General features: G+C 44.5%; 1 protein-coding gene across 1 annotated transcript in view; it reads left to right on the top strand.

The window, feature by feature from the left end:
* Nucleotides 1-14,990, top strand: part of RINT1 (RAD50 interactor 1) — a 205,282-nt gene that overhangs the window by 159,545 nt on the left and 30,747 nt on the right. The window contains exons 12-13 of the mRNA XM_069229853.1: nt 7,151-7,331; nt 7,420-7,538. Of these exons, the coding sequence (XP_069085954.1) occupies nt 7,151-7,331; nt 7,420-7,538 (300 nt within the window). The remainder of the gene's footprint in view (nt 1-7,150; nt 7,332-7,419; nt 7,539-14,990) is intronic.

Here is a 14,990-nt window from a genome sequence, read left to right as displayed (position 1 = left end):
TATATAATTTACTGCATGGGGAAATGCAACCCCTCACCACAACCTGTCGCATTTAATCTTGCATTTGGGCATTCTTTAAAAAATATGTCTAGACACATGGATAAAAGAACTTTGGTCAGTCGTTCTGCCACTCACCATCAAGGTGATGTGTCACAACTAATCACTTGCTCACCTCTTATACTGCTGACTGCCATCTGTCTTGAATCATACTTCATTTTCTTCTAAATGATACATCAACAATGTCCCCTGCACATTACACAATTCAATGGGTTAAACAATCCCAAGAATCCCAGCAGCCCATTGGCGAATTATGTAACATCCAGGGACATTTGTTGATGTGTCATTTTGACTGGTTATCTCAGCCCTTTCCAACATTAAGCAGGGTACACCCTTCTTTGTAAATCTGTATTTTCTTCTAAAGCACCTCCAGCCTCTTTCTCTTTGGCGCTGGTTTCAAACATTAGCATCTATCACTTGTGGTAAGTTAGCCATTATGCAAAGCAGTACAGATTTGGTATCCATAACGGCCTAAAACCGTCGTTGGAAAGGATAGAGAGCACAGTTGGCCTCACCACAGTGGTGTGACACAAACACTCTCTCAAAAAGCCTGATTTGGTTCACTAGGACTTTTTGAGAGGTCGATTTACCAGAAAATTCTTTAAAATCCCACTTTTTTTTCTTAAAGCTAGGTGAAAGACGGTAGTCCATTGAGGCTTCTTCACATAATTCAGTGCACTCCATTATCACATGTACTAAACCCTTTTTCAGTCTTCCACAAAAACAAGGGGGTCCTGAGAACACACCCTACTTTAGTTGCAATGCTTTATTGGGTTTTTAGATGGCTACACCTCGCTCCTTGTCAGCTGAGAGGATTATACATAATGTCAATTTAGTGCTGCATTTAGGTTTGTCTTGGACAGCACTTCCCCTGTCAAATGTGTTATTCCTTTTCAACCCATGTGGTGAGTGTGATGCAGACCTGTCTAGTACAACTGTTACTGAAAGAAGGAAATTCAGTTTCATTGCTAAGTGGTACAAACCTCATAGTTCTATGTGTTCTAGAGAGATGTGTGCTTTTTCTAAGAGAGCTACATTGGTTTTGGCTGCATACTTCTCAACATGTGTTTGTTAAGAAACATCAGCAGGGCAACTTCTGTACAAATTTCCCCTTGAATGCATTTTCAAAGACTGATGACCATTTTTAAGCTCTCAGGAATGTGATTGCATGAAGCCTTTCTGTTTAATGACAGCTTTCTTCATCCCTTTACTTTCGGAGGACAGAACCCAGTTACAACAGTAGGACAAAGATGATTTTATGGACAAGGTTCTCTCCTTTCACCAAAATCTACCACCTTCCTCTTCTCATCATTGATCATGTATGGCCCACCCAAAGGCTTCTGCATAGGTGGCTGAGCGGGGTGTCATTGGCATGCAGGAGGAATGGAACTACTACTCTTTGACAGGCATGTGGGTAATGACAACACAATCTGCATTTCAACTATTTTAGAAACTCCATGTTCAATGGCATGTGTGGCTGTAGAAACACATGCTTTGCATAAGTCCGCCATCTAGGGTTGCGCTCGGAGTATTACAAGTTGTTTTTCTTTGAAGAATCTTTTTGAGTCACAAGATGGAGTGACTCCTTCTCTCGGTTATAGTGCGCATGAGCATCGAGTACTTTGTTAGATTGTTTTTTCTCCGCCGTCGGGTTCGGATGTTTATTCGAATTTCCTTGTCGGGGTTGGTTTAACGGTTTAACTGCCCTTTGGGGCTCTGTGGTGTTGAGAAATACAGGGCTAACGTAACGCATTCTATTTTGATTTTGCCTTCAATCCCATTCGAAATTCCCGCACACTGATCATCACCATGTGTGTAACCTCTGCTTATCCCCAGACCACAGGGAAGAAACTTACGACGCCTGTTGGTCTTTCTACTCCAAGAAGATCCTACGAGATTGAAGAGCGCGTTGGTTGGAGATGTCGTCGAAGATCATGTGCAGGAGCAGATCCACTAAGAAGAGGCTTTTTCCATAGGAGATTCGGGCTCAGATGTTCAATCAGACATCGAAAGCCAGCCTCTTACCTCGGCGCAACCTGCAAGTACTACCCTGAGCCCCTATGTAAAGACTTTAAAGAAGCCACATAAGACGGTCTTCGGTCCACCACAGCCTTCATGCCATGGTCGGATCCGAAAATTACATTTGGATGCCCCACCTTCGAGCATGGCACCGAAAATAGCCAAGACTAAAACGTCTTTGGCATCGACCTCTGGCTTGACACCTCATTCAGCCTCGGGATCGAGTCAAACCCTTGACTTGTGTGTTTCGGCTCCAACCAAAAACACATCTACCTCTGTTGACGGGTCCATTCGACAAAAGACTCAGAGAGTTTCGGAATCAAAAATCCCTCCTTCAAAAGACTCAAGTCTTTCCTTGGACTTAACAGTGGAGCCTATCCTTGAAACAATGGGCGCTCGTCAGCGGCAGCTCAATATACAAAAAGGGACAGGACAAATTAATGCTTCTTCTCCTCCAGTTCCAATTAAGAGGAAACTTACTTTCCTGAAAACTTTGGACACAGCTCCTCCACCTAAGAAGCTCTCCAAAGACAATGACAAGGCTCCAGTACATCCTAAGCCTTCTCCTCCAAACTCTCCTGTACTTGCTCTTACTCCTCCTCCACCTCCACAATCTCCTCCACCTATTATGGAGCCACAATTTTCTCCACAAGGTTCACCAACACCTCAGGGAAATGACATTGAAAACATTCCACAGGCCAAAGACCCTTGGGATTCTTTGACCCTGATTTATATCCTGCACTGCCTTCACCTCCTGAAGAGGCAACATCTTATCAGCAGATCATAGCACAGGCAGCTGCCTATTATAATGTCCAAGTGCACTCTGTCCCAATCGAGGAAGATTTTCTATTTGACATACTAATTTCCACCCACAAGGAAAGACAATTTCTTCCCATTTAACCAGGCATGCTTAGACATGCTACTGACATTTTTAAATTGCCCCGGATTCCATTGTGGTTAGTGTGGCACGTAGGCCCACAGTCAGTCAACTGGAGATGCACCTCCTCCTGATAAGGAAAGTAAGAAATTAGATGCTGCAGGTAAGCGGGTAGAAGGACAAGCACCCAATAATTGACGTATCGCAAAATTCCCAAGCATCTTCTAGCATGATATGATAGGGCCCACTGGGACAAGATGAAAGACCTTCTCCAGTATTTCCCAGAAGTAAAACATAAAAGGGTACGTTTCGTCACCCACAATTTAGGGGAGGCTTGAAGACAACATCTACTGAGCCTTCCACCTCCCAAACGAAACAAGGGACACACTTTTACAATAGAGGTTCCTAGAAAGGTGCCAATAATAGAGGTAGAGGGAAGGCGTCCACCTCTAGAGGTTCTGCCTCAAACACAAGCCAGTGACTGGCTACACCTTCCACCTGTGCACACTTCTCCAGTAGGGGTAAGACTACTGGATTTCTATCCCCAATGGTCCAATGTCACCATTTGTTAATGGGTTCTATCAATTATCCAACATGGTTACTGTCTAGAACTCATTTCCATTCCACCAAATATTCCCCCTAGCACTCACAAATGTTCACACTTCCATCTTACTCTCTTAAAGGAAGAGGTACAATCCCTTCTTCCCAAAGGGGATATAGAACCTGTTCCCCTATCACAGCAAGGGTTAGGAATATATTCCCTATACTTCCTTATACCAAAAAAAGACAGCTCATTAAGACCAATTCTGGACCTCGGACCTCTCAACTTTTACATTCTTTCGGAGCTTTTTCATATGGTCACTCTGCAAGATGTTATTCCCCTGTTACATCTTAAAAGGATTACACAACAGCATTTGATCTCAAAGATTCTTATTTCCACACTCCTATACATCCAACACATCATAAATATCTCAGTTTTGTAATTGCTGTAAAACATTATCAATTCAAGATTCTACCATTCGGGGTAACAACCGCTCCCAGGGTATTCACAAAATGCTTAGCGGTAGTTGCTGCATTCCTTAGAAGACAACATATCATGTGTTCCCATACTTGGGCGATTGGTTTATCAAAGCCAATACCATCCAACAATGTCAGAAACATACTCAGTACACAGTAAGCCTTCTAAACACTCTGGAATTTGCAATCAACTTTCTCAAATCCCATCTCCACCCCCCACAGATGCAGCCTTATCCCTGAGCAATTCTCAATACACGCTCAGGGTTGGCATATCCAAACCCAGCACGGATTCAAGCTTTCCAAACTCTTCTCTCTCAATTATAGGAGAACCATACTTACACAGTCAGACTAGTGATGCAGCTATTATGGATGATGGGGTCCTGCATTGCCATAGTTCCTCATGCCAGATTACACATGCATCCATTACAGTAGTGTTTGTCTCGTCAGTGGTCTCAATCACAGTGTCAGTTGGATCGCCAGACTCACCACTCTTTGCAATGGTGGAATCCCACCAACCGTTAAAAAGGGTGGCCCTTTCAAGACCTTGTGCCTCATATCACTCTCCCTACAGATGCATCACAGATAGGTTAGGGAGCTCACCTCAACAACCTCACAACACAAGGCAGATGGGATCACATTCAACAAACTTATCACATCAACTACTTGGAGTTACTAGCAGTCTTTCTACCGCTCAAAGCATTTCTGCCACCACTCTCCCACAAAGTGGTTCTAGTCTGTACAGACAACATGACATCTACGTATTATCTGCAGAAACATGGGGGGAGGAGGCACTCATCTCACTTGTCCCTTCAATCGTAATTTGGAAGTGGGTGATTCACAATCACCTTCACTTACTGGCAGAATATCTCCCAGGAATGGACAATCAGTTTGCAGACCTCCTAAGCAGGATACAGCAACAAGTACACACGTGGGAACTTCACCCACAAGTACTTCACCAATACTTTCACTTCTCGGGAACACCAGAAATAAATCTCTTTGCCACTGCAGAAAACTCAAAATGCCAAAACTTTGCGTCCAGATACCCACACCCTCAGTCCAAGGGCAATGCTGTATGGATGAATTGGTCAGGGATATTTGCATACGCTTTTCCGCCTCTCCCACTCATTCCATTTCTGGTTTGCAAACAGACAGACCTCACTCACCATGATTCTTGTAGCCCCCACATGGCCATGTCAACCTTGGTACACAACACTATTGGATCTGTCAGTGACTTCCCACCACAAACTTCCCAACAGACAAGACCTTCTGACTCAAAGCAAGGTCAATTCAGACATCCAACCCCAAAACACTCAATCTTGCAATATGGCTCCTAAAGTCATAGAGTTTGGATATTCTCAACTTCCATCTGAATGTATGGACATTCTTAGAGAGGCATGTAAACCTACAACTAGACAGCGTTATTTTGCAAATTGGACACGGTTTATATGCTACTGTCAACCTAAACACATTGATCCCCTCAAATCATCAGTGCAAGACATTATTTGTTATCTGCTACATTTACAAAAGGCTAATTTAGCATACTCATCTATCAGACTTCACTTAGCAGCTTTAGCTGCTTACCTCCAAAACAGACAACAATTCTCAGTTCAGAATCCCTGTAATTAAAGCATTTATGGAAGGGCTTAAGAGGGTTATTCCTCCCACGGTTCCTCCATTTCCAGTATGGAAAATTAATAATGTTCTTACTAGACTTATGGGTCCACCATTTGAACCATTGCATTCCTGTTCTTTGCAATTTCTTTAATGAAAAGTTGCCTTTTTAGTGGCTACCACTTCTCTACAACGTGTAGGTGAATTACAAGTTTTCATTCACGAAGAACCCTTTTTCCAAGTAGATAGAGCTAGTGTAGTCCTTAGGACACACCCTAAAGTTCTCCCAAAAGTAGTTTCACCATTTCACAGTAATCAGTTGAGTTAGCTGCCTGTCCTGAGTTACCCACAGCCAGACTCAGTCGCTGAAAGAGCTTTACACACACTTGATGTTAAACGAGCTCTTACATATTACATCGACAGGATTAAAAGTTTTAGAAAATCTAAACAGCTTTTTGTAGCATTTTCAAAGCCTCACAAAGGCAATCCAATTTCAAAAAATGGAATAGCAAGATGGATAGTCAAGTGTATTCAAACTTGTTATCTCAAAGCTAAAAGACAATTGCTTATAGCTCCTAGAGCACACTCTACGAGGACAAAAAGGTTCTTCTATGGCCTTTTAGGGAACATTCCAATAGCAGATATTTGTAAGGTTGCTACTTGGTATTCACCACACACATTTACTAACCACAAGTGTGTAGATGTTTTATCTCGCCAACAAGCAAATCTTGACCAAGCGGTGCTTGGGACACTTTTTCAAGCTACTCTAACTCCTACAGGCTAGCCACCGCTTACTTGGAGGGGACTGCTTTACAGTCTATGCAAAACATGTCTATCTACAGCCACATATGCATTCGATTGAAAAATGTTACTTTCCCAGTAGGCATCTGTTTGTGGCATGTTGTGCTGTAGTCTCACATGCACCCTCCCTCCTCCCTGGATGCCTGTATTCATTGTAGTAAAATTCTTCTACAAATATTGTACATATGTATATACACTGCATGGACATTATATACTCCTTACCTCACCCGCCTGGGGAAAACAATCTAACAAAGGACTTGATGCCCATGCGCACTATCACCGAGAGGAGGAGTCACTCCACCTTGTGACGCAATAAGATTCTTCAAAGAAAAACAACTTGTAACACTCCGAGCCCAACACTAGATGGCGGACTTATGCAAAGCATGTGAATGTACAGCACTACATGCCCCTAATAGATGTCTACTGGGTAAGTAACATTTTCCTTACAGTACATGATAGCTGCTCTTCCTTTTATTGGTGACATGTAAGAATCTAGCTCTTTTTCTATGTATTTTGTATGATGAACTATCAAACTGTTGTTGTGGAAAACAAATATACACTCTCTTGCTTGTGCAATAGTTGTGTCCTCCAAAATGTAGAAGTTAAGCTTAATTAATAAAAGTTGTTGTGCTGCAAGCACTGTGTTGCAGCTGCATTGGAATATTCAAAAATGTTGAGGATCTGTAGATCTTATTGATCCTTTGAAGATTAGGATTCTCTGTAATAGTGACCAAATCCCTAATTTCTGTTTCTTGTTCATTATTTTAGATGGTTAGCATTGCCATCCCAAGCAGAACAAGCTGTGATGTCCTTGTCCAGTAGCGCTTGTCCAATGCTGCTGATGTTAAGAGACCACCTGTTGCAGCTCGAGCAGCAACTCTGTCACTCCATGTTTCAGATCTTCTGGCAGATGCTTGCTGAGAAACTCGACATGTTCATATATCAAGAAGTATGTGCACATTGACTTACTGGATTCTGTGACTTTGAATGGTGCTCTTAGATCATAAGTGTCTCACAGAATCTTTTTCGTTCTGTAGATAATTCTTGCTAATCATTTCAATGAAGGTGGAGCCGTGCAATTGCAGTTTGATATGACACGAAATTTGTTTCCACTTTTTTCCCACTACTGCAAGAGACCAGAAAATTACTTCAAACAGTGAGTAAACACATTGTGTATTATCTTTTGGGTGCGGTTTTTCATTTGGTAGCAGGCCAGTTTCTTAGTGGAGCAATTTTATTTGCAAATCGGCTATTAAAAATGCATTTTTTTTCTATGGCCATGGTTCTTTTACAGGCAGAGAAGTAAAATGCGCAGAAAGAAGTTGCATACATAAGCTACGTTATCTTTGCCCTTGTAACTGGTCGTATTGTGGGTTTATTTAGATCTGCCTTATTTGGGGACTGTTTGCTGAGAATACCTAAATGCCTTTCTTTAGATGAGGATACTCATTAGAAGATCAAGTTACTTACCTTTGCCACACTTTTCATGCAGATTAATCCGCCCTCTCTCTTTCTGTTGCTTGGTAGCGGTTAGTCTCTCTTTGCTTGCCACATATGGATCATCGAATTTAAGTGAGGCTAACATCATGGATGCCGAGCAACACCTGTCTGGAGCTGACATGTCAAATTGAATGACTAGCTAACTCAGTTGCAGAAACTGATCTGATTTTATCTAGCCCTTACTCTTGGAATTAAAGTTTTCTGGCTCCAATTGGATGTCTGAAGATTTACTTAAAAAGATGAATCTGTGAAAAAATAGAATATACTCCTGAAAGGAATTCTAAGTAACTTGTTATTTTGTGCAATGGACCTCATCCCAGACACAGGGGAGCATTTAAGACAAACTAAAAGCAATGTGTGAACATTCTTCAAGTTCCTGTGAGTCTGGATGTGGAGGGAGTGACAAGAGGCAAGACGTAGTAATTGGGGAGCAAAATGGAGAAAACAAAGATCTTGAGAGCCTTACAGAAGCCTGGATATGTGGGGACCTGGAGGATTTATTCACGAAGAATGTGCCACACTCTTAGAGAGGCACAAGGAAAAAAAATTAAGGGCAGCAGTCTTCTTGACACCTTGAACACCCAGGTTAAGAACCAACTTTCATCTTGTGTTAAGGGATGCCCATGATGATCTTGTCTTTCAGGTGGGCAGGCTATCCAAGAATATAATGCTTTGAATTTCAAACAGTGTATATTAAAGGTGATCAAATACCCTGAGAGCGGCACTGGAGGCTGATGAGCAACAGGGTGATGTGTTCAGACTTATTACCACAAATAACAGGCTTTACTTATACGCAGATGATGTGACAATTTTAATGGGGCGCCAACCTTGTGATGCACTGCAGTGGCTTGGGATGGGTTGAGGTGCAGAGTGTCATTGGAATTGCTCTACCCGCCTCCGTGCCCCTTGTGGGACTCTCTGGCATACAATTAACTGGGAATGGGAAACAACAGGCACAATTAGATAAATGGAACCTTATGAAATGAGGAGACCTATACCAGGGTAGCAACTTCCTTGATATAAGTACAGACAGGAATCAACCAAATTGCACACCACTAGATCAATTTCCTTACTACCGTTTGAGGGCCACAGTCTAATTGATTTCCCCATTCTTTTCTTTCCCCATCACCACTAAATTCCCTGGAGCAAATGAGAACTAAAGAACCTCTAAACAACCCTCTATAATGCAGTGGATACTCAGCGAAACACTACATTCAAGGCTTAAAATGGGAAGAGGAGCTCCAGGCTCCCCTATCAGATTTGGATTGGGAATTTTGCTGCTCAGACAGCTGCCCTGTCACCTAGCAGTAGACTTCGGCCTCATACATTTCCACAGTTTCCACAGACTATACCACACACTGCTGTCACTTTATGGAAGCAAGGATTGAGGCTCACCTGAGACTGTGCGAAATGCTGAGCTCCTGGCTCCGGCTTCCTCCATTTGGCCTGGGGCTGCATGGAAATGTTTCAGTCACGGGTGTGGGTGAAGAGTGGTCAGGGGGAAGGACTTCTCCAGGACTTTGCCAAGCAAAGTCATGTATGAAGAATTGAGTACTATGGTCAACCGGTTTTAAGGTACTGAGAGGTCAAAGGGAACAACAGGCAAACATTAGAAAGAAAGGCTTGATTGAAATGATGAATTAACCCTTTTCCAAGTTTTGTCCAGTGGACCCTTGGCATTCGATTTTTGCCAAGAAGATTATGGTGATTCAGTGTGTCCTCTATGCTGGCATGAATCCATCCTTTCATGAGAGGAGCCATGCCTCCCTTCGTTCTGATCAGAGATTGCCAAACTGCACTACTCAGCAAACAGGATCTACACAGCTCTTTGTGGCTCTGGACTACCATTCACTGGACCCTGCAGCTGACCTCCTCCTTTGAGTGCATGATCAAACATCTGAATCTTTTTGAGAGGCACTGGCTCAGAGCTGTGGACAACAAAGAAAGCTCAGACGTTTTGGAAGACTGTGGCCCAGATTTACAAGAATCTGTCGCATCAGTACTGATGCTCCAGATTTCTTGCGCCACCGCCACCTAACGACACCATGCGTGCGCCGAATTTACAATATGGCGCACCATGGCAGACTTTAGGCCAATAGCAACAACACTTTTGACGCTATTGTGATGCTTTGCTGCACTAGCGTAAAAATTTTTGAGGCTAGAGCAGTAATGTGCAAGGAGGCCCATTGACTTCAATTGGTGCGTCCTTTTAACGCCTGCTTAAAGCAGGCATTAAAAATGACGCCAAAAATGTCGCAATAAAATCTTGTAGATTTCATTATGCCATTTTTCCGGGCCTTTCTACCGCCAGAACGCCCCTCTTACATATATTATGCCAGGTGCAGGCATAATGTGGGGAAAGGGTCGCAAAGTGATGCAATGCATGCATTGCGCCACTTTGTAAATATGGTGCAGCAATTTTTGCCTCGTTGAGCCACATTAGCGTAAACAAAAATGATGCTAGTGTGGCGTAAGGTGGCACAAGGGCCTTGTAAATCTGGCCCTATCTTTCTTCATTGTATTTGCTGATTGAATTGATGCAGATACAAGTCCGTAAGGTAACATGCATTTTGGGAAGACAGTATGGACTGAATTGAGGGGGGTTGAAAGAGGTCCTTGTAGTTTCAACCTTCTGATAACCTCACACGTCTTTTGAATGTTTCAATGTTACAAAAGGTTTACTTATTCAGTAGGCTAAGCATTCGGCCCACTGAGTTAGGCAAGTCAATGCTGTATGGATCCAGCATCAATGTTTTAACTTTACATTAGTCCAAGTTAATAAACAGAGTAGCATTGAGTTGCATATTATAACTACCATTGAGTAGCCCCAATTCAGTGTGTGGTGTGCTTTATATACATATTAGTAGTAGGAGCAATATTGATGTAATAAAAATGCCTTCCCTCACTGTAAGGATCAAGCAGCAGTAGAAGGTAGGCAGTGTATCTTTCTGATGGCTGTGCAGGCTCATAGAGGTGCCTAAATCAAGCGCACACACATTGTCCACAGCCAGTGAAGTTCCAGCCCTGCCCTCGTTTGCCTGCCATGCCACAGTACCTGCCCTTTAGTGATGAGTGTCAGTGTCATCTATGCACATAGCCTCAGACACTTTAATCTTAAGCCATGCAGTGTCTGTAACTATCAATCACCCTAGCACCTCACCCTTTCCTGCATAGGTGAAAGAGTGATGTGGAGTGGGCTTGGAAGCCTCCTTGAGGCCATCCCACCCTATGATGAGATTGGGGGGAACGGGGTAAGGTTCTACACCGTGAATAAAATATTCACTGCACAGGCATCAGCTCTGTTTCCTTCTTCGGTGCCAGAGGCTGGAAGGAGCTCTGAGCCTCTCCGAGGGTCCAAGCATGAGTAGCAGAGGAGCTTAAGCGAACCAGCGCAGGCAGCTTGAACCAGGTATGTGAAACAAAAATCTGCTAAATGTGTAAATGCAAATGAGAGAGGATGTGGGTAACAGCATATTTATATATGTATGTGTGATTGAAAGTGAGTGTCGCAAGTGATAAGGAAGTGAGTATGAGGTTATGAGTGAGTTAGAGTGAGAATAAGAGAGGAAGAGTGATTGCAAGTGAGAGAGAATGAATGAGTGTGAGTGAATGTATGTGAGCATGAGTGTGTTACACTCACAGCTGTGCTGCTGGCACACAGGAGGTAATTCTTGCCTTATCTTTCTTTTTATCTTTATAGGTAAAGGTAATTCTTGCCAAACAGAGTATCTATAGCAAAATGCAGGTGCTGGCATATTGAAGGTAATTCTTAGCTTAACGGACATTGTGGGTTCCGTGTCTGCGTCGTCATCCTCGCCGGAAGGGATGTGTGCAGTGCCCATATAGGCTCCTCCCCAGGGTGCTGAAATCAGTTAATTTATTTCCTCTACATCACTGCAGATCCAAAGAGAGCTATCTCTGTCTACTTTTTGGAAATCTTTTTTCAACGTTTTGTCAACTTTTTGAGACATTGTCTCCCAGTATGTTAGGGATATCCCCCCAAAAATGGTGGGGTTTAAACCATGTGGTTCCTGTCAAACAGATGTCTATGACAGACCCCCATCTGGATTGTCTCTGGTGCCTGGAACTGGACCACAACTCCAAGGCCTGTGAGGACTGTCGTGCCAAGAACCCTAAGGCACTGCAGGAGCATATCTTGAAGCTCCTTGTTGCTGGTCGCCTCCACTACTTTTCTTGTCTGATTGCGAGGAAGATCCAGGGACCCTTCGCAGACCTATTCTAGGTGCTCGTCATTGCACTCAAAGTCATCAGGTAAGTCCCACAAGAAGTAAAAGAAGTGGAAGCGCTCTTCGATTTCACTGCACCGGTTCAAGTCATCGGACAAAGAACGCTTCCAAATGGAGCCTGCCTCTGGGTCCACTCCCCACGATTTCTGGAGCTGGAGTCAACCCCCACCCAACTACCTGAAATTTCAGGGCCCATGGGTCCGGCAGTTGCCCCACTGGATTCCCGCTGGTGGGTCTACCCTCTGCACTAGTATGACCCCCCTGGACCTGGTTCTGGATCGGGAACAGCTCCAATTATGAGACTGCGACCTTCTTCAAAACATGTTTCTAGTGACGTAATTCCTGGTTTCGCCGAATCCATAATCATACCCTCGGGCCTTTTTTCTTCAACTGGCCCTGTGATGTGTATGATTGGGGTGGATGTGAGGATCCTCATGATTACCAGAGTCCCGAGAAAAATTGGTACGAGGAACAAGCGGATGCCAGTGGTCTGGACACCACACCAGGCACTGGCTTAGTCTCTTCTGTGGCTACGTAGAAAGGGGCTTCCTTTGCCATGGTGGTGAGGAGAGCAGCTCAGGTCCTGGACCTTACACTGCCCACAGTGGCAGTCAAGACAAACGTCTTGACAGAGGTGCTTCAGCAGGGAGTAACCCCCTCAGAACCTCTCCTCCCCTTTGATGAAGATCTCAAAGATGCCCTGCTCAGGACATGGGCCAACCACGCACACAGGCTCCTGTGCAAAGGACACCTGCCCGTCTCCTGTCTTTCCTTACCCAGCACCTCATCCCGAAGAGTCTGCCTGCCTAGGCCTCCACCTCCAAAGTTAAACCTGGTGCATTCCCTACCACACCATCGGATAGAGAATCCAGGAGGTTTGGATACCTTTGGCAAGAGGATTTTCTTTTCTGTCAGCCTAGCACTGTGGGCGTTGAGTAACACTGCATGCCTTTTTGGGCCCATACATACACACAGTTAGGAATTTGGTTGCTTAAGTGCTGCCCATGGTCTCGGAGGAGGGCTGAGCCATACTGACCCAGGCTGTTGCAAACAGCAGAGACACAGCAAAGTTCACAAGTCACTGCAGACTGGATATTGCTGACTTGCTAGGTAGAGCGATTGCATTGTCAGTGGCACTCAGACACCATGCATGGCTGAAATCTACTGGCTCAGGGATGTCTAAGCATCCTTTATCGACATGCTGTTTGATGGCACCTGCCTCTTCAGTGATAAGGCAGATTCCGCACTGGATCGCTTTAAGGACAGAGGGATCACTGCCTAGTGCCTGGGTCTCTCCATGACCCCATATCCACCCCATTCTGCATTTGGCCCCTTCCATGACTACAGAAGGGGCTACCAACCACTTCCAATCCTGCCCAGCCACCAAGGCCAACAGACTCCTCAGTCCTTTTGTGGCTGTGGATGCAGCTCCCACAAATCTCATGGTACACACAGCCCAAGGTCCACCCGGTCCGCCACGCCTCCAGCAGTTGCAGCCTCAAAACCCTTTTGATTTGCCCTCTTACCATCCTGAGCACTTTTCAGGTGGCAGGATCAGACATGCTGGCAGTCCAGAACATTGGACAAGTGGGTACTTAAAATTGTTCAGTGGGGTTACTCCATCAATTTTTTTTTTTTTTTTTAGAAACCCCACCACCCATGCCACCATCTCAGACAAACTGGCTGCCTGAGGACCACCTTTATGTGATCCTTCAGGCAGTACAGGCTGTTTTGGCCAAAGGAGCCCTCAAGAGGGTGCCAGTATCAGAAGTAGGTCATGGTTGCTATTCCTACTACTTACTGGTGCCCAGGAAGGATGGAGGCCTCCACCCTATTTGAGACCTGTTCCTTCTCAACTTCTTCCTGAAGAAGTAGAAATTCCAGATGCTCATGTTAGCTCAGGTTCTGTCTGCACTTGATCCTGGAGACTGATGGTAGCGCTCGGCTTTGCAGAGCACCTATTTCCACTCCCCCCATCCTGCCTACCCGCAGGCATTACCTGCAGTTCATGGTAGGCCACAAACATTTTAAGGTTGCTGTACTCTCTGTTGGCTTTACCAGTGTCCCTCGGGTGTTCATGAAGGTGATGGAGGTGGTTGCAGCATATCTGCAGAGATCAGGGTTTCCAGTTTTCCCCTGCATTGACATCTGACTGTTGAAAGCGGGCTCGTCCCAGGCAGTTGTTTCCCACTTCCAGACTACAACAGATCTTCTGCATTCAATGGGGTTCACTACCAAAGTACTGAAGTCACATCTGATTCCCTCTCAGTTTCTCCCTTCCGTCAGAGCCATTCTGGTCCACCAATAAGGCTGCCCCTTCGGGAAGGTCTACTGTCACAGCAACAGGCCAGGATTCTGCACCCAAACCTGCACATGCTCTGCCTTCATGCATTTTGATTGAGCTGCAGCAGGTGACAGTTTTTGACCTCCCTACAGAAGTCTGTGATGTCATTCTGACTTTAACCAATGCGTTAGCTCATGGATCACTGTCCTGGGAATCTGTTAGGCTGCAACATGGGCATCTCTGCCCACATTCAGCAAGCACTACTGTCTGGACAGTGAGGTCAGTTGTGATGGACACTTTGCCCGTTCTATCCCCCAGGACTTCCTGGTCTAAATCTGTATGCAGACCCACCTCTGGAGAGGTATTGCTTGGTATCTATTATAAGGTAAGGAATTAAAGCCTAGAAACCACTATCAGATGAACAAGTTTCTTATGTTCAGTAACGCCTTATCTGGTAGAGACTCTATCTAGTTCAGATTCCTTACCAACCCCCCCCCCATTCTCCATACAGTGTAATCTAGTTTCTGTATATATGGTGACCTCAGTGAGGTCCTTAGTGTCTGCATACTGGTACATC

This window comes from Pleurodeles waltl, chromosome 4_1 (genome assembly GCF_031143425.1).
Source record: "Pleurodeles waltl isolate 20211129_DDA chromosome 4_1, aPleWal1.hap1.20221129, whole genome shotgun sequence".
Classification (NCBI taxonomy): Eukaryota; Metazoa; Chordata; class Amphibia; order Caudata; family Salamandridae; genus Pleurodeles; species Pleurodeles waltl.
The sequence above is the reverse complement of the archived record's forward strand: the minus strand, read 5'-3'. Positions and strand labels throughout refer to the sequence as shown.